This window comes from Cucurbita pepo, chromosome LG01 (assembly GCF_002806865.2).
Source record: "Cucurbita pepo subsp. pepo cultivar mu-cu-16 chromosome LG01, ASM280686v2, whole genome shotgun sequence".
NCBI lineage: Eukaryota > Viridiplantae > Streptophyta > Magnoliopsida > Cucurbitales > Cucurbitaceae > Cucurbita > Cucurbita pepo.
This window is the reverse complement of record NC_036638.1, coordinates 5,169,322-5,195,669: the sequence shown is the minus strand read 5'-3', so window position 1 is coordinate 5,195,669 and position 26,348 is coordinate 5,169,322. Positions and strand designations below refer to the sequence as shown.

Genomic DNA, 26,348 nt, shown 5'->3' with positions numbered 1-26,348 from the left:
TGACCCTCCAATGTAAATAACATAAAATAAAATAATACCAATAGTCAGCCCAATATCAGAAAGAAACTTCTGGTTCTATAGAAGTACCAACTCCAATACGTTACATGTGTGTATAACCTAAACTAAAACTAGTTGCCATTAGTGATGTTACATCTATTTGATATTGGACAAACTAACACCTTTCATAGCTCTATTCGTATGTGCACCAATGAGGCATTAATAAACTATCAAGCACGAACGGTTAAGAATAAGAGTCTGGACTTTGGCTACATGGAAGCAAGGATTGTCGGTGACAAAATCTCTAACCAAGAAGAATTGCTGATAATATCTCCCCCATGGTCTTCTCAGATGACTCGCGCTCGTTATCCATCTCGATACCTGATTCCAGAACTGCAGCATCAAGGACTAACTTCCTTTTTGCTATCTCATAGACATTTTCATCCACTGTCCCCTTGGTGACCAACCTGCAAAAGACTCAGAGTACATGAAGTCAAACATCTGCTCTCCAGGTGCCTAGAATTCAAATTTTGTAATGAAGAAAAGTAGAGCAGAATTTGATGGAACAGTGGTGTAGGAATACCTGTATATAGTGACAGGTTTGGTTTGGCCAATTCGATGACAACGATCTTCTGCTTGACGGTCAATCTGTGGATTGAAATCCATGTCGTGAATGACAACAGTATCGGCTCCAGTTAAGTTCAAGCCCTGTCCCCCCGCTCTAGTAGAAAGCAAACATGCAAATATCGAAGTGTCGTTATTGAAAGTGTCAACTATTGTCTGTCGTTCTGCTACCTGCGTGCTGTCATAGAGAAAGAATTCCAAGAAAGAGTAAATCCCAGGGCACCACAAACAGACGTCCAATGTAATTTGATCCTAGATGCATAAGATTTTTCAAAAAATTCAATATTGCTATACCGAAGCAAAGAGCGGTACTACATAAGGAGTACAAACAATGTAGGCCTAAATTTTTACCAGGAATAATTAGAATGTTACAATATATAATGTAGATTTCCGGAAAAAAACTGAGCAGAAGTTTCATTGCCAGGTTCCTATGATAGCTTTCTAAAAGGAAAACAGTTAAAAATATGTGTAAATGAGTGAATGACAAAAGGGTCCCGACTTCTTAATATGCTGCGGACTTTGGGATTTTTCTAAGAGGAAAGCTGCATTCAAGAGAAAATAACGAAGTAATAAGTTCGGCATAATAAGGGTTGTTGACTGATGTAACTAAACAGAGATTGAATATCCTTATATGAGCCTAAAGCACGTAAATTTTGTACGTGATTATTTTATGGGGAGTAATATCCAATACAATATGAGCCTAAAAGCACTTGAAGAGTGAGGATGGCCGGAGTTGATGATAGTTCACAAAAAAAGCCATCAAATGTTGTAATGTAAATTAAAGGGGTATCATCTCCGAATAAAATATGAGCCTAAAGCATTTGTAGGGTTCAAGGATGGCCTAAGTTGAAAATCAATTTCCATATAACTATCAAATCATTCCAATTTGATCAGTAGGTCACCCCAAAACCTTAAGCCAAAGCACCGCATTGAAGAAATATCAATCCACCTTATCATAAGGGCAAGCTTAAAAGCCATTGATCCCTCATCCATTCCTGCTTCTGTAGTCTTCAACGGTTTCAAATCATCGGCTATGGAATTTGATTAAACTATTTGCCTACCTCTCACAAATGTAGATTGGAACATAGAAAAGGTACATGCTAGTTATTTTAATGCTTTCTGGTACAACTATGGAAGGCCAAGATTATATACAGATGAAGTGGTACCTTCCATCAAGTCGTCTATAAGTTAACCCAATCACATCCAATGTCCATTCCAGGATGTCGAGCATTGATGTCCATTGACTGAAAATAAGAACTCGATGTCCACCTTGCTTCAGTGAAGGAAGTAGTTGCGCTAATTCCTGTATTATTGTCAAAGTAACTCAATTCGAATTTTTTTAATGAAAAATTAGACAAGTAGCACAAAATCAAAATCCAAATAACTTATGCATCAGAAGTGGTAAATAGATACCCGACACTTAGCTGAAAGTAGCACTTTGTTGTCTGATAGAACTCCCTTTCTGTCAGTGATGCCATACGAAAGTAATAACTGCAAATAGATGATTGGAAAATAGATCACAACCAAAGAGAAACAAAAGGCTCTATCATTAATGTCAACTAGAAAGGAAGAATGAAAAGAACGATTTAGTTCCATGATTCAAAGAAACTTGAACAGAAGAAATAAATGGAAAATAAAGAAAAATGGTCAGTTCATGTGATGGCACCATACAGCACATTAATCACGAGATTTGGGAATTTGTCCAACACCATCTCTTTGTTAAATGTTCGATAATCCACACAGAACAGCCAACTAACATGTTTCTTGCATACTAGTAAAACAAAACTGAAAAATTGAGTTGTGGATGGGTTGGAAGATGTCTGTTGCTAATATCTCCGCAGATAACTCTGAATGGTTTGATCTCAACCTTTTCATTCTGTGGATATCACTACGACCTCACATTCACAGGGTAGCTTCTCTCTTTCAACACAATAGCATGAACGTGCTCCCTTCTAGGAGGTAACCCCGAGCCTGCCCCAAGAAAGTGGAGAAGCAATCCCATCCTGCCCTGCCCCGATGGCATCCTAACCTCCAAGGTTTTTGGACCACACTTATCAAGTATAAGCAGAGGCTACAGAGAGTTTACATTGCATTCTTTAAGTTGTCCGCCCTGGGTGGAGCTTTTGTGGAGGTGTGCTTACACTTTTGGATGATGTTGGCGCCAGATCGGACTTAGCTCACTTACTCATTCACTGCCCCTTTGCCGACAAATATTGAACCTTTATCTTCAAAGAATTGGGTCTCTCGTTTTATTTACAGAGTAGAGTGGACAATTGTTCATGGAAGCTTTGATGGGCAGCTCAAAAGGGAAAAGCCAAAATCCTACGGATATGTGCTGTGGGAACTATCCGCTAGGTAACTTGGGAGGAGAGAAACCTTGGAATTTTTTTAGGACAAGATGACAATGGAGGATTTAGGCCGTTGATATATATCATATCAATTCTGTTCCTCAATATATATCATATCAATTCGTGAAAGAGAGAAAGCAATAAAAACATATCATATTAATTCTGTCATCATAATAATTTAAATATAAACTAAGATGTGAATTTAGACCGTTGATATATGAAAGCAAACTAAATAAAAGTAATTATGAATGATAAAATAAGTACCCGGTGAATGGAAAAATCATTGTAACTTTTAAGTTCCTCAACTACCCTTTCCACGGAACATTCAAAGCCAAATGCACCCAAAGGATGTAACTTTTTAGCAAAACGAACAACATCCTCATCATTGTAAATGTGCCGCACCAGTAAAGGATGATTAGCAATCTGAAACAAGAAATAGAAGATAAAGGAAAAGTAGCAAAAATATACACATACATTTATATAGAATTTTCTCCATTCAGTCTTCCACTTATCAACTGTCCTAGTATGTGACTTCATTATTGAAAGTTGATTTTTGATTCAAGAGCATAGTTGAGTTGTTGCATACATAATATTGATTTCTAGTTTTTCGTGGAAAATGTGAACAATGCTTGCTCACTGAGAAAAAGGTGCAAACTATTTAGAAGACTATTTCAATTCCAGAACTTGTTGAAAGAATGAACTTGATTTAAGGAAGATTTGTGTACTCCTAACCTCAAGTTACGTTCCTAATTTTGCGAGCCCACTCAACACATCATCCAATATTCCCTAATCTAGTAAGCCCACCATCACTTCAAGCAGCAAACGATCACTCTTCTGCAAGCTCACCATCACTTCAAGTAGTAAACCATCAATATTCCGCAAGCATACCACTTTTGAGCATGGAAGGACTTTTTCGATTGTTACTTGGATAAATTTTGTTTAAGACTTATTTTTCCTCCAAACTAAGACTCACCAGTTCATCAAGTCGAAAATAAAAAAAATCTCATCACTAGAAGAGGAAGTTCCTACAACCTAAAAGAAGGGTGACCTTCAACCCCTCTGATTGTCATACCAACTTGACGAAAAAATATTCTCAAATATTTCAAATTGTGCGGATATACCATAAGAGAAAAGGAAAACAATGGCACATCATTAGACTAGGACCAGCAAAGATGAATCTTGGATTTACTGCATTGGACAAGAAAGACTCCATGATAATGTCATGACAATGGAACTACAGAGCCATCCATCAGTGATACATATATGTTTTTACAAAATGCAAAAGCCATATAGAATTTCATTTATCGAACTATATTCTAGGGCTAGAGATACTCTCAGATCCATGAAAGCAAGATCATGACCGGAACAATGAAGCAAGAAGGAAAAAATTGTCTGAATATGCCAATGCCCTACAAACATTGTGGTAGGAAGTTGATTATTAGCAGGTATTCAAGATGGATTGCAGAGTAGATGTCGAAATTCTGAAAATTTATTAAGGCAGATCATGTCTATGATTTTATGGCCGGCCTCAACAATGAGTTTGACCAAGTCTATGTACAAATCATCAGAAAAGGCACATGTAGCTCTCTAAAAAAAATAAAGAATTAGGAGAAAATAGTTTATACTTGCAACAAATTTTACTAAATCTATTGGATAACAAGGCTTTATATGATGGTTTTTTGGGAATAACTTTTGATGATTCTGGTGGCTTATTGACAATCTTCGTTTGAAAATTAACCATTGGTCCAACAAGAAACACTCCCACCTGGAATTCATAAAGAGCTACAAAGGATAGATCTCTGAATTGACCTTTGTCATATTGGAAACGTCCTTTCTTTGAAGCAATAGAACAGCACTTCAATGGTCTAATGAGCATTTCCTCCCAAACAATTAATCTCCTTGATTATTCAGCCGCCAAAATAGAAGTAGAGAAAAATTGTGGATTCATCCCAACAAAAGCTGAAGTAAAGGATGGTAATATGAGAAAAAATTCCCTCCATTTTCACGATATTGTTGCATTAGACCGTTGTAGCACGAGAATTTAATCATGGAGTTTTATTTATTAAAGACTACTCAAACTAGATGGATATAAGGAGAATTAATCAAGAAAGTGAACATGACGGGTTCACTTCCAGAACAAAGATGATTTTGTATCGTCCTTTTTTGTCCCCATTGGGAACTTGTATCGTTGGACTCTTTCCTTCCTTTTCATATATCAATGAAAAGTTGTTTCTTGTCATGTCAACATCATCTCCATTCCCTTATAAAGAAAGTTCCATATAACTATTTTCATCCTATTAGATTCCTTAACATTCCATTTCCAACGTTGTTTCAGTAATCCAATCTATGATTTGAAACAGTTTTTAATTGAGAGTCCATTTTACATCCCGCAGTTTACACCAATAAACCAAAACTTTTGTGCATCACCCCTTCCCAACCAAATTTGTCAAAGCGCAAGGTTTGCATTCCTTAAATCCATGTCTCCATATTTCGTTCTATCCAATAAATGGTCTTACTTTCTGCCACACTAACAGTAATCACATTTCTGAGCTTGGAGGCATAAGGTTTGATGATCATGCATGTCTTGAAAGAAAGTTACAATGAGATTTGGTCTGCCAAAGGAAATATTTCCCTTCTGTGACTCTCTCTCAAGGGGTACAAAATAACATAAAAGTAGCCTAACAATGGTTTGGTCAATCTAGCTTTTGAAGATGTTGGTATTTTATGGTTCTGTACAAAATCCTTATGAGTAACGAACTTCTTACCGAAATAGAAATATTAGTGACAGGAGTTTAAATTCGGAATTGTCAAATTTTATTTATATAGGCAAGGTCTAATCCCACAGTAATATTTTTCACTATAAAGGTCAATCTTACAAAAGATTGCAAGTTCTACAAAGACAAAATTTCATAATCAAATTATGCGGTTGGGATTAAATTCATAAATATGCTAAATGAATATGTCCTTTCATTCTTCTTAATCAGAGGTCGTCAATTTGATCAGTAAATTCTTATTATCCTGTAATTTTTCAAAATATTATTCATCGACATTTTGCCATAAATGACCAAATATGTATCAGAACAACTGATTTCTCCTGGAGCCAATTGAATCAACAAAACACAAACTAATGAGTCAAGGAAATGTAAGCAGAAAATGTCTTACGCACCTTGCGGAACTGAACAAAATAATTAGATATCTGACGACGGGGAAGAACACCATATATGTTATCTGAATTAGTATTGGCTTTCCTATCAATACGAGCACGTGAAGCATTTCGATAAGCTTCAATGGCATCCTTGTAGGCATCTTCTTGTTGCTTTTCCATTGCAACAAATTGAATCTGCAGCGTATTTTTCAGTAATAAAGATATAAATATAATTAAAAAATTATAAGGAAGAATATTAAAAATACCAAAAATGAACCGGAGCAAAGTTGAAAGGAGACAACAATAATATTAGAAAAAGAAGTTCCGACATACCTGCTGTATCTTTGGAACAAGTTGCTGCATAACATCAGATTTTAACCGCCTCAAAATAAACGGACCCAAAATGAATTTCATATGGTTAACCAAAGAATTGTTCTCAGCTGTTAACAGTTTTTTCAAGTCCACATCCCCAGCAGCAAAGAGATTGGGCATCATAAACTCCAACAGTGACCACAGCTCCTGGACCAAAAGCCTATCAGATGAGCTATAAAATAATCGCGCGGATTAAAACAGTATTGTTTTAAAATTGCAGGCACACCATGACACAGATCGCAAATCAGATATGTGATAATATTCTTTGGACAAGAACAACAAAAACAAAGATAGTCTACTAGTCCATAGCAACATAAATCCAAAGAAGAAAATCCAAAAACTCCAGACTGATCTAGTTTCATCCTGTATCTTCTTCTGTCATCCTTGTAAGAAATCAAAAAATAGAAAGGATGGAATCCACAGATTTTAACAGTGGCAAGGAGTTTAACTGAGCTGATTGTGAGTTTTGTGGTTGGAGAGCTAGGGGTTAAGACAAGTTCCTATCGTTCTTAGCACTGATTTTGTAACGTTTCCATCAGTAACCTAGCAGGTTTTGGTCCTTGGAATGTAGAAGAAACTCAACTATGCCAGAGAGATTACAAGAATGCCCTTATACTTGCGAAAATAAGAAAACATTACAAAAAAAAAATTATGTAATATTGGAGAAAAAACATAAATATTGATTGATATGATAAAGTGGAACATAAAAGAAGATCCGATTGGAAAATAATTACGAAAAAACACCTTCCATGATTAGAAGGGTAGATAAGCTATAATTACGAAGAGGAGGAGACAATTTGCTCCAAGTAATAGCTAAAAGAGATGTGGATTCAATAATATAGTTCATATTACAACTCTATCTGTGAAGATATGGGCATTGCGTTCCAACCAAAAATTCCACACGAAAACTCAAACATGATTAAGCCAAAGGATCTGCTTGTCCTTTTTCAATATATGACCAATCAGCAATAGAGAAATGAGAGTAAAGATATCTCAGGGTCTAGGAAATTTCCATCCAAAGGTGTCTTGTAAGAAAATCCAGAACTTTGTGGCATAGGTGCAGTTACTAAAAAGGTGGATTTGGGATTCTGCACAGACTGTACACGAAGCAGTAGATAGGAGAAATGCATAACCATGGGACTAGCTTGTCAAAGGTATTAATGCAAGGATGACAGCTCCAAAACAAAAAATAAAAAAATAAAAACTTGACCTTGTTGTAAAAGAGATATTGAACATATTTGTTTACAAATGAACCTTGTTGTAAAAGAGATATTGAACATATTTGTTTACAAATGAACTTCTCACTGAAATAATGAAAAGATACAAAAATGTTCAAATGAAGCAAACTCTCACTAGGGAAAGAAAATTACATAAGTAAACTAAAACAAGAATCCTAGTAAGGAAAAATGAATGCAGCTATATTCAAATAAAGATCAATAGGAAAATTGAGCAAACAAATTAGAAAGAGTACACCAAAGAAAGGCTTTAAAAGTAGTGATGACATCTTTCCAACCAAACATTAGAATTGTCTTAAAAGAACCTTTGATTCTTCTCAAATTGAACCATAGCTTACAATTAAATGCTTGACAACATTATCCCAAAGAAGATGACCATGTCAAGATAAGTCCGGACCATATAATAGTTGTAGGACACTCCAACTTGCATATTAGTTGTCTTATGAAGAACAAACCTTTCACCAATAAAAAAAGAAAGAGTACAATAGAATGTGAAAAACCAAGTCTAAACAGCAAGGGAGACCAATTAAAGAAAATGCCTCCAATCAACCACATCGAAGATCTCACAGATAATTACAAAAAAGTGGCATGCCACAAAGAGACAAAGAACCTAACAAGGAACCAAACTATTCAAATCATTTCTCTCCCCCCACAAACTCCATAAAATTGCACAAACATTCATTTAACACAAAGACATCACCTTCTCCAAAAAGGCAGATGGAGGCGTAACTCCTTAATCATCTCTCTACAGACCCTAGCAAGCTGAGAATCAAACACCTCCCAAAAAAATAAAGTAGTCTGTCTTGCAAAACCTTCAACTTGCACGTTATCAAACACCAATTGAATCTTGAGAAGAGAAGACCAACAGCAAGCAGCAAAAGGACAAGAAGAAATGGTGAAATTAGTTTTCACCATTTCCCCCACATATGAACACACTGAAGGTTGAGGGAAGAAAGAAAGCTTCGTTTCTAGAGAATACTAAACGAAGCAAAATCCAGAGGGATGTAGCAGGGTACCTCACAATACGGATGCAGGGGCCTTAATTCTGACCCTAAGGATCTTCTCTCTCCTTTAAGAACTTCATTGACAGCAACTTTATTTTCATCCCATAGAATACGTATGGCTCCAATCTTGATGTATATGGTTCATAACTTGGTTTTTCTGTCTTTTTGTATTCACCAGCCAGTTTATCTTTGTTTTTATTATTTACTGTAGGTTGAATGACAAGTCAGGCTGTTCCTTTATAAAGGGCTTTGTTTTGTATTTGAAAGTTAGTTGAACATTAATTAAATTCTCTCCAAACTGGTCCACACCAAATTGGTATCAAAGCTCCAAGAACTTTGAACCTGCGGACAGGAAAGAAACCTACCTCCCCATAATTGAAGACCATCACTCGATGCTTGCTGTCAGTCGAGAGTTCTATCCATGGTATTCACCAGTTACAAAAGAACATGTCCCTAGAGTTGGATCAACTAACAACTGTTGAAGGAATGACCTTAATTATGTATATGCCTAATATTCAGGGTTTGAGTTAGATATATTTTCCTGTATAATTACCTAGTGTCTTGGTATTCAGTTAGATTTATTTTTTCTATATATTTGCCAAGTATCTAGGGATTTAGTTAGCCATTTTGTATTATAGAAGACACATGAACCTTTCTAAAAATGAAGAAGACACATGAGCAAGATAATTTACACTAGTAACGGCAACCAAGTTAACCAATACCCACCTCTACCACAAACACAAGAAAACAGAGCAAGACCCAAAATCATTCCTCAAAGGGAAAACTCCAACCAACAACTCCAACAGCCAAGAAACTCTCAAGAACTGCCTATCGTTCCTCAAGAAACACCAAGAATGCAGGTTTATCTGTGAAGACATCACCAAAAGCATGGAAACTATCCTATCAAGACTTGGGAACAAATGAAAAGGTTGATGAAACATCAGGTTTTACCAGCCAATTATATACAATAAGTACCAAAATTGACATCGGGTTGAGGTCTATTGTGAAATATACTAAAGTTGATTGACACTTAGAAATAACTGTTGCAGAAATACTGAAATTTTTTTAAAATGGTAGTTCTGCACTTCAGCGACTAGGGATTATCATGGTATCAAGACAGGTTTCTTCTCAAGAAAAGATTCTAGATCCACCGCGTGTTTGAAGAAAAATATTTTGATCATGAGATGATTAATCTTGGAGATGAGGTTCTACGACTAGACTCGATGTCCCTTTTTACTCATGAAGGTATTTCTAACAAAAATGATTCAAGCTATGTTTGGTACCTATGAGGAATACTGGAGGGAAAGAGCTAATATTCCTAATACTTTTTCGTTTAGCTGTCATAGACATATTTGTCAATATCTACAATAAACATTTAGTTCAAGGCCATTTAAGTCCTCAAAAGACAATTGATAAATGCTTCATCGCATTTTAACATATTCCTAGTTCATAAACATAAAACGCACTAGAAAACAAAAAACAAAATCATAGAACGAACAGAATTACTAGTTGATCTACTTAAGTACATTGGTGTGTTGCATGATAAAAAGAAAATGGTCAAGTAATAACAACAGTGGATTAGTACATGTAAATCATTCTGAAGCGGTGTCCCTGTCAACATTAACCGTTGCTTTGCATTACGTGCAAGAGACATTAAATTTTTCCACCGATAACTGTTTCTATCTTTCAAGGCATGAGCCTCATCCATAAGAACGCAGCTCCATTGCCAGTGTTTCAGAATTTTACGTTCATCTTTCTGCTGGGAACTGTAGATACCATCCAAGATAAGAACTAATACAAACGCATATAACAAAATAAACTTTAAAAATAAATTAAAAAAGGAAAATATTGACCTGTGCCTTTCAAAAAGAGAATAACAAACAAGAAGAACATTAAATGGAGGAGGCAACCCCGACTTGGCCAGAGAACTCAATTTCTTTGCATATGTCGACCGGGCAGCCCCATGATACTGGAGTACAGAAAAGGATGGGCACCACTTTTTGAGTTCTCTTTCCCAGTTCTCCAGAACAGATGCAGGGCATACAATTAGATGAGGCCCCGAATCATTGCTCAAATATTTCAACATTACAAGATATGTAATAGCCTGCCATCAGAAGGATTGAAGATAAAGTAATGGCATCAAAATGATAATTGCTAACAGAAATATCAAGTACCAACCTGAATTGTCTTCCCCAAACCCATCTCATCCGCAAGTATAGCTGCAAATTGAGAAAATTGAAAGGTATTAAAGCTAATCCATGGTACAAACTCAAAAATCATCAAACAAAGTCATAGGAGTTATTTCCTCAACTGGTTGTGACAACACTGATGGACTTTTAAATTACAGCAAGCCTAATTTCCCGTAACATGGAATCAGAAAAAAGAAAGTAAAGTTACAGAACAGCAATTAACCTCATGCTGTTCATTTAAAAAGTCTGAAAAAACTACCCTCGCTGACCACCAAAAAACACGACCAACCACCAAATTCTAATGAGCCTCAAAATAGAAAGCTAGACCACAAATATCTTCTCCAACCTCACATCCCTTGCTTACTACTAAAAGTTGCCACAAATGTTCAAAAATTCAAACGGGCAAAACATTGTCAGAAAAAATTGTCACAAATATCTTCTCCAGCCTCACAAATGTCAGAAAAAACCTCTTGATCTTGAAGCAAACGGGCAAAACAATCAACATTGAGCTTCCCCCATTCATATTGTATGGGATAAAATTGTGACCATTACTCGAAAACATTTCCATGACGATTGGTTTATGATAAATAGGATCGTACAATCCATGCTCAACAATTCTATTATTTAAAACCTTAGAGAGCAGACAAGGTGATCCTCACGCACATGATAAAATTTCTGGACAAGATGACATCTCACTCCTAATGGCCTTAACATACAACCCTTTCAAGAATGCTAAAGTCCTGATCTCATTATAGTTTTCTTATGAAATTTATGGAAAGAAAGAAATCAAAGAGACATTTACAGAGAAGACAGATTTATGCAAAGCTCTTCAACAATATTGTTTACCATGCTATATCTTGGTATAAATTGTCTAATAGTTTTGTTTCCTATGGTCATATATCCCTTACAGTAAATTGGGAAGGTTTTTTTTTTTTTTTTTTTTTAACATCAGGGATAATACATCCATTTTGTAAATTTCAAATATCAATGANGGAAGGTTTTTTTTTTTTTTTTTTGTAAACATCAGGGATAATACATCCATTTTGTAAATTTCAAATATCAATGAAATTGTCCCTTATTAAAAAAATTATAAAAAAAAAACCCACCTAATTGAAGAATGATAATTGAGAAGGCTAAGTCCATCTGTTTTCTCTTAATTGCACAAAATCATCATCAAAATACAAATGAAGAATTTCAGAGTTGTCACTGACAGCTTTAACAAGCATGGTAAAATTTGAATCAGACGTACAAGTCAACATGATGTTGTTACCCATGGTATTTACTACATATTTATGTGTTACGCATAATGATGACAAGAGCATTCGAGCAGTATTCATTACCTCCACCAACTCCCTTACGATACAAAAGAAGAAGAAAGTTCACGCCAACCAGCTGATATGGCTTGAGAACAGGCTCAAAATCAGAATCTTCAGCCTTGCAAGCCGCATTAATATCATCCTATATTAGGATATTAAAATTCATTACATTGCATTTTTATCTTCAAGGAGCGAGATATTGTGCCTTGAAATTCCTCATTTTTAAATTTGGGATAATAAATCAATAGAATCAACAATGACAAAGATTATTAAGTGTAAGAAAAAAACACAATATACTGTAAGTATTAGAATACTCAGAAACCAAGAAATATTTTAACGCAAAGATTGAAGAATCAGATATGATGCCGAAAGAATATCAATATTTCCTCCACAAAAGTAAAAGTAGTGTAATGAATTAAATCAAAAAATCCATTCTTATGCACGGTGAATAGATGAATTGGTGGCTTTTTAGTCCAAACATAACACGGGACGTCCATTCAGAAGAATGAATTAATATCAGACAAATTACATATTTACCTCAAGTGTCTTCATCCTCATGCCTTTTTAGTCTCTGGATTTTCAATTCCTACAATTTAAACCGTTGGGTTTTTAAGAATAGGTCTTTGTTAGCTGTACTAACACAAAGCTAACAGAACATCTTTTTATTTATCTGTCAATATTAATTATGTTGATCTGGTATTAAAAATATATTTTATATTTTTTTTTGTCATGTAGCAAAAACTACTCATTAATCTGGAAAAGAAAAAGGCTCTCCTCCAAACAAAATTAAACACCAAATGAAACTCTTAACAAAATTAGATTCTACTTCAAAAACACCTTAGTCTTCATCCTCATGCCCATTTAGTCTCTGGATTTTCAAATCCTACAATTAAAACCGTTGGGTTTTTAAAAATAGTTCTTTGTTAGCTGTTCTAACACAAAGCTAACTGAGCATCTTTTTATTTATCTGTCGATATTAATTTTGTTGATCTGTTATTAAAATAAATTTTATATTTTCTTATCATGTGGCAAAAGATTCTTTGAGAAACAAACTAAAATATATTACAAATTTATCATTAAAATGGAAAAGAAAAAGCCTCTTCTTCAAACAAAATTAAGCACCAAATGAAACTCTTCTCTAAAAAATTAGATTCTACTACAACAACACCACACGCTGATGTCTCAAGTTCCCAATGCCCAACCCTAGCTCAACGGCCTTGAAACCATCTCCCATCTAACCAAACGCAGCTCCCCCATTTACCCCTTCTCAAAGAACATGCAATGCAAGATGCCCACACAACAGGCCCATCAAGTTGGGAACCCTCCTTGAAACCTTACCCAAGATGTCAATTCTTCTATGGATAACCTTCTTGGGAGACGGTAACAAATCCGATCAATTTTAGAGGCTTAGGGATACAGAATGTGAAAGCCCACAAACCCTCCACAAAACTTTAGCCAAGTTGTTAATTCTCCTATGGATAACCTTCTTGGGAGATGGTGACAAATCCAATCGACTTTGGAGGCTTAGGGATAGGGAATGTGAGAGCCCACAACAAGGCTTCGATGGCTAAATGGTTGTGGTGGCTTCATTAGGAGTCTAATTCCTAGTGGCATAGAGTTATTGTGAGCATGGATTGTCCCCTTTTGAATGGGCTACGAGTGGGGTAAAAGGCACATCTAGAAACCTTTGGAGAGATATCAGTGAAGAGTTTCCTTTTATCTCTCTTTACGTTTGTTACTCAAGTGGGGTGGGAGTAACACCTTTTTCTCAAAGGATAAGTGGTTGGGAGATAGATCCCCTACTCTTTATTCCCTCGTTCAGAAATCATTCTATTGCAACAATTTTGTAGCCTTACTCCACTCCTTTGTTGAGATTCAGTCGTGCCTTACTGGATAGGGAAATATTGGATGTCATCAATCGTCTATTGATGCATAGGGAGTCTCATTATAACCCTAGAAGAAGGGATGTCCGTATTCAGCACCCTTGCCCTTCTGGAGGATTCTCGTGTAAATTCTTTTTTCTCTACTTTGTGATCCCCTCTTCCTTAAGTGAATTGGTCATGCCTTGCTGTGGAAGATGAATATTCCAAATAAGGTAAAAAAAATTTGCTTTGGCAAGGTTCTCCACGGTAGAATTAATACTTTGGATATGGTTTTCAGGAGTTCCCAACTTGACAGGGCCTTTTGGCATAGCATAGAGGCTGCAATGAGATGATCAAGGAGTTCCTTCTTCATCCTCCTTTTTGTGAGAAAGGAAGGTTATGCATGCTAGGATGTGCACTATATTTAGGAGCTTTCGGTAGAAAGGAACAATAGAATTTTTAGAGGGTTTGAGAGGCCCTTGAGTAAGGTGGGGTTCTGCACTTGGTTAAATGTCTCCCTTTGGGCGTCTGTGACTAAGTTTTTCTATAGTTACCCATTCGGTTATATTTTGTTAGATGGGAGGTCGTTTTTGCACGTGTCTCCGTCTTTTATGGGCTTTTTAGTATACCCATGAATTCTCTCATCTTTATCTCAATAAAAGTTTGATTTTTCATAAAATAATACTAATAATTAAACAAAGAAAAAGGTTTAAAAGAAAACCCTTCAGAAGGGCTAGAGTTCCAAATACGAATATATCTCTTTCTCCCTAGGCAGCAACAAAACTACCAGGCATTGTTAGAATATCAATAATATTGAGTGTTTCCCTGCTAGACAAAGCTTGACAAAACCCCAATGAAGGATAGGACATGGACTAAGCCAAGACAGTCACCACCAAACAATTTCTCATTGAGGGCAAATGAAATAACCAAGGGAATAAAGAGCAAAGAGATCTATCCCCCAAACACATATCCTCCTAGGAAAAAATGCCTCTTCCATCCCCAGCTGGGCTATAAAAAAAAGAGAATAGAATGGAAACCTCTCAATAATAACTTTTCTAAGGTTTTAGGATGTGCCTTTGACTCCACTCAATATACACTAAAATGGGGTCCGCCCAAGTTTACTCACAATAACCTTCTTTTTTGTTTATAAGAAACATAACTTTCACTGACAAGAGAGAATTTCCAAAAGGAGGGAGAGATTAGGTCTCCCTCCAAACCAACGGGCTACAGAAAAGAAGTCCAACTGGTTTAAGTATGCGTGACCAAATCCCAAGTAGAAGCAAAATGAGTGACCAAATCCCAAAAAGTGCCCCTATGCACTAATTGGGGGAAAGAGTAGAATTTTGAAGAATTCTTAGGGTTCTACCGCAAGTATTCAGCCTCCCAAAACAGAAGATGCACAAGAAAACTTTGACCTTCATAGGACACAATGCTTTCCATATAATCAGATTTTTGTTTGTCCAAAGTTGCTTGTTTCACAATGAGCTTGGGAAAAAAGGTTTTAACCTAAAAGGAGCCATTATTTTCCAGCATCGACAACAACCTTGACCTTCTTACTCACAATACCCTTATGCCACAAGGAACTGCACTCCTAATGAAACCACCACAACCATTTGGTCAAAAGGGCCTTGTTGAGGTCTCGCACAATATCAATCCCTAGACCCCTGAAGTCAACAAGTTTTGTCACAATCTTCTACTTTACTAAGTGTGCCCCTTTCCCCTCCTCCACTCCCTTCCTAAAGAAAATCTCTCATGAGCTACTCTAAAATATTACTAACCAACACCAGGATCCTAAAGAGAGATAGGAAGTAGGTTGGAATCCCACTCAAAAGAAACTAGATCAAGATAAGTCTACCTCCTTGCGAGAAAGAAAAAACTCCTCTACTGAGACGCCAACTTCTTTTGAATCTTACTCACCATGGGATAACATCAGGTATTTGGGGTTATGACCTAAGGAAAGGCTTATTAGATAAGATGAACAAATTAGAGAACTCTTTTGTAATCTACATGGTGCTTTCTTTCTTTTCTTTTTTTCTATGAACTTCACACGTCAATGAAATTGTTTCTTATTGAACAAAAAAATGGCGACAGGAGGAGCTCCATCCGATAAGTCTGGCCCAAAATTTTGTACGGACTTTGTTCTTTATTCTTGCTCTTGTTCTTTCATTTCTACTCATGAAGTTCTTTTTACAAAAGACAAACAGTACACATATTTAACAAAAACTTGCAAAAGTTAGATGTTGATTGCACCCACTTCAACAGAAATCAGAGTTATGCTTTATGATTAGTTCGACAAAGCTAAACGTGTTGGACAATCTATTTTGTCAATTAGTAGTTCATCCTATTAGATGTGACGAAAGGAAGGCTAGAGGAAGAAAATTTTACCAAATTGCCTAACCGTCTGATGACAGAAGACAACAAAAGATCAGGGTAAAGACAAAAGTTCACTCGTAATATTTTGAAAAGACAACGTGTTCATCACTATTATCCTTGCTTGTCCCATAATTTTAAACTGCAAAGAAATTCTGACAAGCATAACACATAATACAACAAATGTATGAAAACCGAGTCATAAATCTGCAAGTAATAATTTTTAGTCCACTGTAATTGTATCGAGACAAGGTCCACTTTCCTAATTGTTTGACAGAACTTAAACGTAGATTTTTTTAACCACTCGTACACATAGAAGTGTTCAACCTTGCTTCCTACCTTGCTAAGAAGACAGTATACATAGGAATGCATATTCACAAAAACAAACCTTTATGATACTAATAAATTGAGAAGTACCTGGGTAACTATCCTAACAGAAGAAGACTCCACTTCAGAATATCGTTCGCAAGCAGAGACGGAAGAGCCGTACAGCTCTCTCTTCAACTCGGCAGATAATTTTGCACACTTCCGCAGAGCCATACCGACAACATCATCCTCATCCTCCCTGTCGTCCTCCTCCTCCTCCTCCTCCTCCTCCTCCTCCTCACTCGTCGACCTTACATCACAAACCTCGGTCAATTCCTTCTCACTTTCTTCATCTTCATCATCCACCACAAATCGACGGCCACGACTCATCACCGTGGAGGACTTCACTCCCTCAACCTCCACATCGTCATCCTCCAAACTTTCCTTGAAATTCTTGGAACTTTCCATGACTACGACACAATCGTCACCGCTATCATCGGAAATATACAGCGAGGGCGGTTGGTATGCAAAAGATTCAATCGGAGGAGGGATCGGAGGTTGAGTCTGCGGCTTGCTGAAGACACGAGAGGGCTTAAAGGAGTGATTCGACCACTCGTCATCTGAAATTTCGTCGAAGACACGCTTCATACTGGTGATGGAGAACCTGCGAGAAATTCCCGGCAGAGAATACAGTCTCAGTGAGAAAATGGAGAAGATAAGGCGAAAGGGACGACTGCTTCCAATAAACGAACAACCAGATATACGTACAGCCGAATGGCTCAATCAACAAAAAAAGAGTGAATCAACAGCAACGAAGACAAGTTGTAAGGGAGACAAATATGGAATTGGAGATTACCAGAAGTGAAGACGAACAGACGGAATCGATCAAGGAAGCTTCATAACATAGCAACAGAGAAACCGGGAAGAATCAAACAGAAGCTTAAGCCCTGCTGCATCTTCCGTCGACAGCCGGTGATTGAAACTCTTGAAACAGAGAGTTACTTGAAAGCTCAATATCACCTCAACATTTTCTGTAAGGGTTTTGCTTAATTTCTTTCCACTTTTACCCTTTTTACCCTTTTTACCCTTTTTACCCTTTTTACCCTTTTTACCCTTTGCGATGTGAATGCCTGTTGGCGTTGGGATAACTCGGTAATATGTTAAAAACAAATTAAGTGTAACAAAATGGAATGATTTTACACCACACGCTAGAAATAAATAAGAGAGTGGAGACAGACTGAAAAAACCCGTTGGCGCGCCGCGTGAGATTTCCCGCGGAGTGAAATTCAGCGCTCATTGTTCATTTACCAAAAGTCCAAGAAAATTCGTCATCTCCTTTTTTAGACCGTTGCTTTTGCTCACTGGATTCTTTGATTCTCGGTGTCTGTTTATGTGTGGATTTTCTTTTGGGAGAATTTTTTAACCAGTTGATGCAAATTCCTACCGCAATAGGATTTTACAAAATTCTAGTTTTTCTCCTTCCGTTAATCCTTCCCGGGAAACGACCGAAATTGAAAATGTCGTGTAGGGGCAGAACTCACGCGTCAGTGTAATTAAAGCCGTCTTTCGAAGTCAAGAAAATCCAGAGATGGAATCAAAGTCTTCGTTCATCGATTCAAGGTATCTCTCAAGCTATCATCTGCATTCTATACTTCTATTGGTCGGTTGGTTGATTGGTTGATTGGTCGATTGGATCATTTATGCCCTTCGCCTCATTAATTCTCTTCAATCCAAGGGTGAAACACAGAGTTTGATTTTTCTCTCTTGGTGTCGGTGTTTTTACTTTGGCGCTTTTTCTCTGCTTCTTTCCTCTTTTTGTTTTTTTCCCCATACCTTCGTGTAAATTTTCTAGGATTCACTGCCTTTTGTCAGATTTTTTAGTGGATTTTAGTGGGGTTTGTGTTCTTTTGCTTGTTAGATCTTTCTTCGATTGGTTGGCTCGAGATTTTGTGCTGTGACTGTTTATGGGTTTTTGACTCAGTGGATTGCCACTTAGGTTTTCTTAGTTCTGGGGACTTGAAATTTCACTTTTGGGAATTTTTTTCCTTTTTTGCTATTGGGGTGCTACTGCTGGACATAAAGAAGCTTGCATTTATCATTTAATAAACTTCTTTTTTCGCAGGAGAAACTTGTATGTTTCTTCAAGTTGGTTTGGTTTGAAGACTTTGGGGAATTTCAGTTCTTGGTGGTGGCGGTCTGTATTGGTGCTTGAGTAGAGTTTGTGTTGGCCCTGGAGAAAATGAGGACTGGGAACCGAAAGAGGAAGCTAAGGCTAAGCAAGATCTATTCATTTGCTTGTGGAAGAACTTCATTGAAAGATGAAGATCATTCACAAATTGGGATGCTCGGGTTCTCCCGGGTGGTTTTCTGTAATGATCCTGATTGTTTGGAGGCTGGAATGCGTAATTATGTTAACAACTCTATCAGTTCTACAAAGTACACACCCATCACTTTTGTGCCCAAGTCGCTGTTTGAGCAGTTCAGGAGGGTGGCTAATTTTTACTTCTTGATTGCTGGTATATTAGCCTTCACTCCTCTTGCTCCTTATACTGCTGTCAGTGCAATTGTCCCTCTTATTGCAGTCATTATTGCGACAATGGTTAAAGAAGGTGTTGAAGATTGGAGACGAAAAGCACAGGTAACAATTATAGATCGTATCCGTTCCGTTGTTATTTTGTAGATTGATAGCTAGGGATGGTTAACTTTGATGGGAAATATTCTCCAGTCTATTTTGCATAATGTTCTAAAACGATAAGGAAACATCTTGAAGGATGAAAAAGATACTGCTGTACATAACAGAGTCCTCTACTTTTCTTTTCTGTAGCATTGAGTTAAGAAAACATTTTTAAAAGTTAACTAGTCTTTTAACGCGAAGTTCTTTCTATAACAATGACTGGTCTAATCAATTCTTCTGGAAATTTTAGTTGAATTTGAGGAAATACTGAGGGATCCTATGAATACAGTATTAAATTCCAAATTCTTCCCATGCTATACTCAAATGGGCTATTTTTTGTTAAATGTGGTTGAGGTCATTTTTCTTGTTTAACTTTGTATATAATAGAAAATTACTTTTAACTGTTTTGAATGAATGAAGCTTCCAATATTTTTTTTAAGTAAAAGGTTGAATGTTGTGTCTTACAATGAATATATTGACATTTATTTTAAAAAATATTGAAATAAACGTTTTAAAATTATTTTTATTTTTAATGCTAGAACTTTATGTCGTATGAACTTTTAGATGGAAGACAAATGATTTTAGATGTGTTGTTTGGGTCGTCAACTAACTAGAAATCTCTATTTTAGATGAAAGACAAATGATTCCTAGTTAGTTGGCCTTTTCAACTAATAGTAATAATAATAAAGTGGCATGTCCTTCCTTGCTGCAGAAAGATTTATTTTGTTGAACACAGTTTGTAACGAGTCTATGACAAAATAATGGAGTGTTCTTTGTCAATGACTCAATCCTTTGGACTTCATTAATTTTTGGAGTGGCGTATTTATCCAGGATATTGAGGTGAATAATAGAATGGTTAAAGTTCATCAAGGCAATGGAGTCTTTGATAATACTGAATGGAAAACTTTGAGGGTTGGAGATATAGTGAAGGTTGAAAAGGATCAATACTTTCCAGCCGACCTTCTTTTGATTTCATCCTGCTATGAGGATGGAATCTGTTATGTAGAAACGATGAACCTTGATGGGGAAACAAATTTAAAGGTAAAGCAAGCACTCGATACAACTGCATTTGCACGTGAGGATTCTAACTTTTTTGACTTTAAGGCTACAATCAAATGTGAAGACCCAAATGCAAATCTTTATACCTTTGTTGGGAGTATGGACTTTGAAGATCAACAATATCCACTTTCTCCACAAAATCTTCTCCTGAGAGACTCCAAACTCCGAAACACAGAATATATATATGGGGCTGTTGTCTTTACTGGCCATGATTCAAAGGTTATTCAGAATTCTACTGATCCACCTTCTAAGAGAAGCAAAGTTGAGAAGAAGATGGATAAAATTATATATCTGTTGTTTAGCTGTCTATTCATGCTGGCCTTCATTGGGTCTATAGTCTTCGGAGTTATGACTAAAGATGATCTTAAAAATGGGAGGACAAAGAGATGGTATCTTAGACCAGATGATTCTACTATTTACTTTGATCCCAAAAATGCACCAGCTGCTGCAATTTTCCACTTTCTGTCAGCACTGATGTTGTATAACTACTTTATCCCTATATCCTTGTATGTGTCTATAGAAGTTGTCAAAGTTCTTCAGAGTATCTTCATCAATCAAGACATTCACATGTATTATGAAGAAGCTGACAAACCAGCACATGCCCGCACCTCCAATTTGAATGAGGAACTTGGTCAAGTTGACACTATACTCTCTGACAAGACCGGAACTTTGACCTGTAACTCAATGGAGTTTATCAAGTGTTCTGTGGCTGGAACAGCTTATGGCAGCGGAGTCACTGAAACTGAGAGAGCTATGGAAAGCAGAAATGGCATGCCAATGCTTTATGGAAATGGCAATGGAAACACCTATAAGCACAATGAGGATGCTACAGATACAACTCCCTCTGTCAAAGGCTTTAATTTTAAGGACAATAGGATTATGAACGGAAACTGGGTTAATGAACCTCATGCAGATGTCATCCAGAAGTTCTTCCGCCTCCTTGCTACTTGTCAAACAGCTATTCCAGATGTTGATGAAAACACAGGCACGGTTTCATATGAAGCTGAATCGCCAGATGAAGCAGCATTTGTAATTGCTGCCAGAGAAATTGGTTTCGAATTCTACCAGAGGACACAGACAAGTATATCGATTCGTGAACTCGATCCTAGGTCTGGAAGGAAGGTTGAAAGGTTAGTCTATAGCCTTGGCAAAAAAGTTCAGTAAGAACCTCTCTTTCCAGTTGAACAGTTTTCTCTAATTCATTTAATGTGCATGTATGAAAGGTGAATTAGCGTGCTCGCCTGATTGTTTACTGCATCTTATATGTGCTTGAATTGATAATTATTGATGGTCAGCACTTCTCACATTCTTTCTACGAGAATAGTGGCGTTAGCAAGACTATTGCTGTAGTTATTAACTTTAAATTTCACAGGTCATATAAGCTTTTAAATGTTCTGGAGTTTAAGAGCGCCCGGAAGAGGATGTCTGTTATAATAAGAGATGAAGAAGGGAAAGTACTATTACTATGCAAAGGTGCTGACAGGTATATGAATTGTCATGAGCACCATCTTCATTCAACTCCTTACATCTACTTTAATTACGTTTTATCATCATACTGTGATTTCCCTGCAGTGTCATGTTTGAGAGGCTTGCCAAGAATGCTAGTAAATTTGAAGAGAAAACGAAGGACCATATCAATGAGTACGCTGATGCAGGGCTAAGGACCTTGGTACTTGCTTATCGTGAACTTGATGAGGAGGAATACAAGTTATTTGATAGGCAATTCTATGAAGCTAAGAATTCAGTTAGTGCAGAGAGGGATTCATTGATTGATAAAGTAACAGATCGCATTGAAAGGGATTTAATTCTTCTTGGTTCCACAGCAGTTGAGGACAAGCTTCAAAATGGAGTGAGTGGAAGGCTTAGCTTTATTAATGGTTATACCTTTTCTCGTGTGATTTAAGGGTGACCTAACGAAGGATTTCCTATGTTGGAGGTTTGAAAGGGTCAGAATATGTGTCCCTCTCCTGTATTGAAGTCTTTGTTCCCGTCACCCTTTTCCATAAGCTTCTTACTTTCTTGACTGTTAATAGTATGTCTTGAAATTGAACTTTCCTGCATTTCCATTCTGCTTATTAGGTCCCCGAATGCATAGACAAACTTGCTCAAGCTGGGATTAAGATCTGGGTTTTGACTGGGGACAAGATGGAGACTGCGGTCAATATTGGGTATGGCCTTATAGAAAATAAAGTTTACGTTTTTAAATAAGCGGCACAAACTTTTACTTACGCAAGATTTGGGAATTTCCAGTTTTGCCTGCAGTTTGCTTAGACAAGGAATGAAACAGATTATTGTATCTCTGGAAACACCAGAAATTCAGGCCTTAGAAAGGACGGGAGAGAAGGATATGATCAGTAAGGTAAATCTAACTATGGCCCGGCCCCTGACATTTTATTACATGCATGATGAATATTTAGTTATTTTATTACTTTATTTTCTTATTATTGTGGTTGAAGAATCTAATGGCAGTCATTGAATTGATGGACCAATGGCCAACCCAATCACATTATAAGTTTTAAACAATGCCATTTGCAGTTTTTGTTAAAAAGGAAAAAAAATCCTAGACAGAGATCATAGGCTCAAGAATATCAGCACTTGACTTTGATATCATGAATTAGGATAGCAGAATTTATGTTATGTGTGGAAACGTGAATATAAAAATCATTCTATTTTTTTACAATTTTTCTATGGTACTTCGATTATACATGTTGAATTTAGTTTTCCTTTACTGAGGAAGTGAGGAATCTCTAGCGTTGGGACTGAGGAATTTTCAAAATGTGGTTCTACATGGTTGAAATTGTTAAGTTGCATGCATGTTAATAGGACTTTTCTGATTATCTTTTAGGCATCAAAAGAAAGTGTCATCCACAAGATAACTCGGGCAAGGTCTCAGCTCACTGCATCAAGTGGAAGCGCAGAGGCTTATGCATTGATAATTGATGGGAAGTCACTTACTTATGCTCTAGAGGATGATGTGAAGGATGCATTCCTTGAGCTTGCAATTGGATGTGCATCTGTTATTTGCTGTCGCTCATCACCAAAGCAGAAAGCAATGGTAATTGCTTAGATCTCCATCTAGGTGTTTGAAAGCGTCATTTCAATTATTATTGTCTCAACAATGGGAAAAAAAATAATCAGGTCACTCGATTGGTTAAACTTGCAACGGGGAAAACAACTTTAGCAATTGGTGATGGCGCAAATGATGTTGGAATGCTTCAGGAAGCAGATATTGGCATTGGAATTAGTGGTGCCGAAGGAATGCAGGTATGGAAAGCGCTTATTATGCTATTTATATCCGAGTTATTCACTCCAGCCTTTGTTCTGTTTCTAATATCTTCGGTTGTATTTTGTCAAATTTGATCACCTCAGGCTGTCATGTCGAGTGATATTGCGATTGCTCAGTTCAGATATTTGGAGCGTCTACTACTTGTACATGGACATTGGTGCTACAGGAGATTGTCATCAATGGTAATTCATTCACCAAGATGGATATTCCATATTTCATATTTAAATTTTTTGTCAATTTGATCTTCTGAAAGTAATTATCTTTCTTCTAACATTTCTCTTTTTGGCTGGCTCTTCTTTTTGGCAGATATGCTACTTTTTCTACAAGAATTTTACCTTTGGTTTTACACTTTTCTTATACGAGGCATACACTTCATTCTCTGCACAACCTGCATATAACGATTGGTTTATGTCACTCTACAATGTTGTGTTCTCCGCACTTCCAGTTGTGGCTCTTGGGGTGTTTGACCAGGACGTGTCTGCAAGATATTGCCTTAAGGTAAAATTGTGGCATTTTTATTTTCTTTTCTTGGTTTTGTTGGGGGTCATTAATTCCTAGTTGTATTGTATGCGTGCATGTATTGATAGACAGAGCTAGATGACCATTGCTAGGTAACCATTGTATGAATCCTCAGCACCATACGAACATAAATCTGTAATAAAATTAAAGTAGGTTTATATCTCACTGTATCTTCTAAAATAATATTAAACAATGCTTGAATTTAAAAACTGGTATTCCTTGTTAGGTAGACTGGCTATTGTGAAAAATGAGAATAATTTAATGGTTACCAGTGCGATGGATGTATCCTGAACCTTTACATTTGATTTGGCAGTTTCCTATGTTGTACCAGCAAGGTGTTCAGAATGTCCTCTTCAGCTGGGCCCGGATACTCAGCTGGATGTTTAATGGTTTGTGCAGTGCGTTGATCATTTTCTTTTTCTGCACAAATGGAATGAAGCATCAGGCATTTAACCCCGATGGGAAAACTGTGGGGAGAGATATCCTTGGAGCGACAATGCTGTCATGTGTTGTTTGGGTCGTCAACTTGCAGATGGCACTCTCTGTTAGCTACTTCACCTTGTTGCAACATATTTTCATCTGGGCTTCAATCTTTATCTGGTACCTCTTTTTGATGATGTATGGAGCCTTCCCTGCCAACATTTCAGGAAATGCATATCGTGTGTTCCTCGAAGCCCTTGCTCCTGCCGGGTCTTATTGGGTTCTGCTGATATTTGTGGTGATCTCTACTCTCATTCCATTCTTTGTATACTCAGCATTACAGGTGAATTTCTTTCCGATGTACCATGAAAAAATACAGTGGATCAGGCACGATGGTAAGGGTCAGATAGACAATCCTGAGTTTGTCAATATGGTCAGGCAAAGCTCGTTGAAACCAACAACTGTCGGCTTCACTGCTCGTTTGGCAGCCAAAATAAGAAGAGATAATTCATAGATCGTTTCTGTATGTTTGAATTCTGAAATTTTTGTACAGATTCATCAGCCTGCTTTATCATACTGATAGAAAGTGCTTCGAATATTGTTATTATGCTTGGTTTCCTTCTGTTCTGAATCAAAATATTATATAGTTTGTACTATAAAGAGCTGAGAGATCAGGTATCTGGTGGGGTAAGATCATATGTTCAATAGAAATGAAAAAAAAGAAAAAGAAAGGGTTCTATGTACCATAGGTTATACCCTTTTGTCCTCTCTTCTGATGTTTGATCAATTTTGGCAGGAAAAACAGCAGGAAATGAAGAAAGATTATGGTCTGAAGTCTTGGAGGAAAGTGGAAAGGCCATCATCTCATGTACAAGGAATTACTTGAATTGATTGATAGTGTACAGTTGTAGGGTAAAATTGTTGTTCAGCTCTGCAGGAACCTGAAATTGAATTCCCCTTTCCCCAAAAGCTTCCAAAACCAAACTCTCCCTTCTCCTGCAAATCCTCCATAACCTTCTCAATCTCTTCCATACAGCAGCTCAAACCCAACCCATCTCCTTCATTCCTCATACATCTTTCATCACTAAGCCCTCTAAGCTCATCTTTATAACCACTCATTACCATCTTTTCCTCCTTTTGTCTTTGTCTTAGCCTTCTTTTGGCGAACTCTCTCGTCTTTCGAATGAGCTTCCATGGAAGCTTGAGTAACAAAAGGAGAGTGATCTGCAACGCCAGGCACTCACAGCAACAACATATGGCAATGCAGTCGGGTGCTAGCATGTTTGGATCTTCCATGGTTGCGGAAGAGAGGTGGTGGAGAAGAAGATGATGATGATAAAAAGAAGAAGACATTGCTTGTTAAGGAAATAGTTCCCTGTCTTCAAAATGGATTTTGTGGTTGGGAATGCAACAAAAGTAGGAAAGAGGATCTTTCCTGTAAATCTCTTACCTTTTTTCTGTAGCATCCATATGGGTTTGACAGATATGATGGGAATGTTTAAGTTGAAGGCTGAGGCAAACTAAATGCCTTCCTTTAGTCGTATTCTAGAATCACTTCACCTTCACGAAGTTACGTTGATTAGCTCATCACATGGTATCATTTTATTACTTTTATTGCTCGT

At 36.9% G+C, this 26,348-nt stretch overlaps 2 protein-coding genes across 5 annotated transcripts; one reads left to right on the top strand and one right to left on the bottom strand.

The window, feature by feature from the left end:
* LOC111805225 (protein CHROMATIN REMODELING 19) lies at positions 1-17,751 on the bottom strand. Its single transcript, XM_023690188.1, is given in 15 exon segments — positions 1-464; positions 581-799; positions 1,788-1,924; positions 2,035-2,112; positions 3,234-3,392; positions 6,136-6,309; positions 6,448-6,633; positions 10,311-10,491; positions 10,579-10,829; positions 10,904-10,944; positions 12,255-12,372; positions 16,880-17,023; positions 17,025-17,062; positions 17,065-17,432; positions 17,625-17,751. Coding segments are annotated over 14 exon segments (2,241 nt in total). The 5' UTR covers positions 17,417-17,432; positions 17,625-17,751; the 3' UTR covers positions 1-301.
* On the top strand, positions 17,714-26,334 carry LOC111805208 (putative phospholipid-transporting ATPase 9). Of its 4 annotated transcripts, XM_023690174.1 has the most exons (13): positions 17,999-18,388; positions 18,891-19,406; positions 20,274-21,631; positions 21,874-21,984; positions 22,074-22,350; positions 22,581-22,669; positions 22,752-22,860; positions 23,347-23,556; positions 23,640-23,765; positions 23,871-23,969; positions 24,094-24,285; positions 24,620-25,249; positions 25,523-26,334. In XM_023690174.1, the coding sequence occupies exons 2-12, from the start codon at positions 19,008-19,010 to the stop codon at positions 25,238-25,240; spliced, it is 3,591 nt and encodes a 1,196-aa protein (XP_023545942.1). In that variant the 5' UTR covers positions 17,999-18,388; positions 18,891-19,007; the 3' UTR covers positions 25,241-25,249; positions 25,523-26,334. The 4 variants fall into 4 exon arrangements, with proteins under 4 accessions (XP_023545928.1, XP_023545942.1, XP_023545919.1 ...); XM_023690160.1 differs by lacking the exon at positions 17,999-18,388 and adding an exon at positions 17,714-17,801 and having other exon boundaries at positions 24,620-26,313; XM_023690151.1 differs by having other exon boundaries at positions 24,620-26,332.
* Positions 26,335-26,348: the final 14 nt, after the last annotated feature.

What these genes read in the sequence shown, in the direction of transcription:
- LOC111805208 (XM_023690174.1), top strand. Translation starts at nt 19,008, where the DNA reads ATGAGGACTGGGAACCGAAAGAGGAAGCTAAGGCTAAGCAAGATCTAT. An exon ending in ATTGGAGACGAAAAGCACAG is followed by an intron (nt 19,407 to 20,273) that starts GTAACAATTATA and finishes GTATTTATCCAG; the next exon opens with GATATTGAGGTGAATAATAG. An exon ending in ACAGGAGATTGTCATCAATG is followed by an intron (nt 23,970 to 24,093) that starts GTAATTCATTCA and finishes TCTTTTTGGCAG; the next exon opens with ATATGCTACTTTTTCTACAA.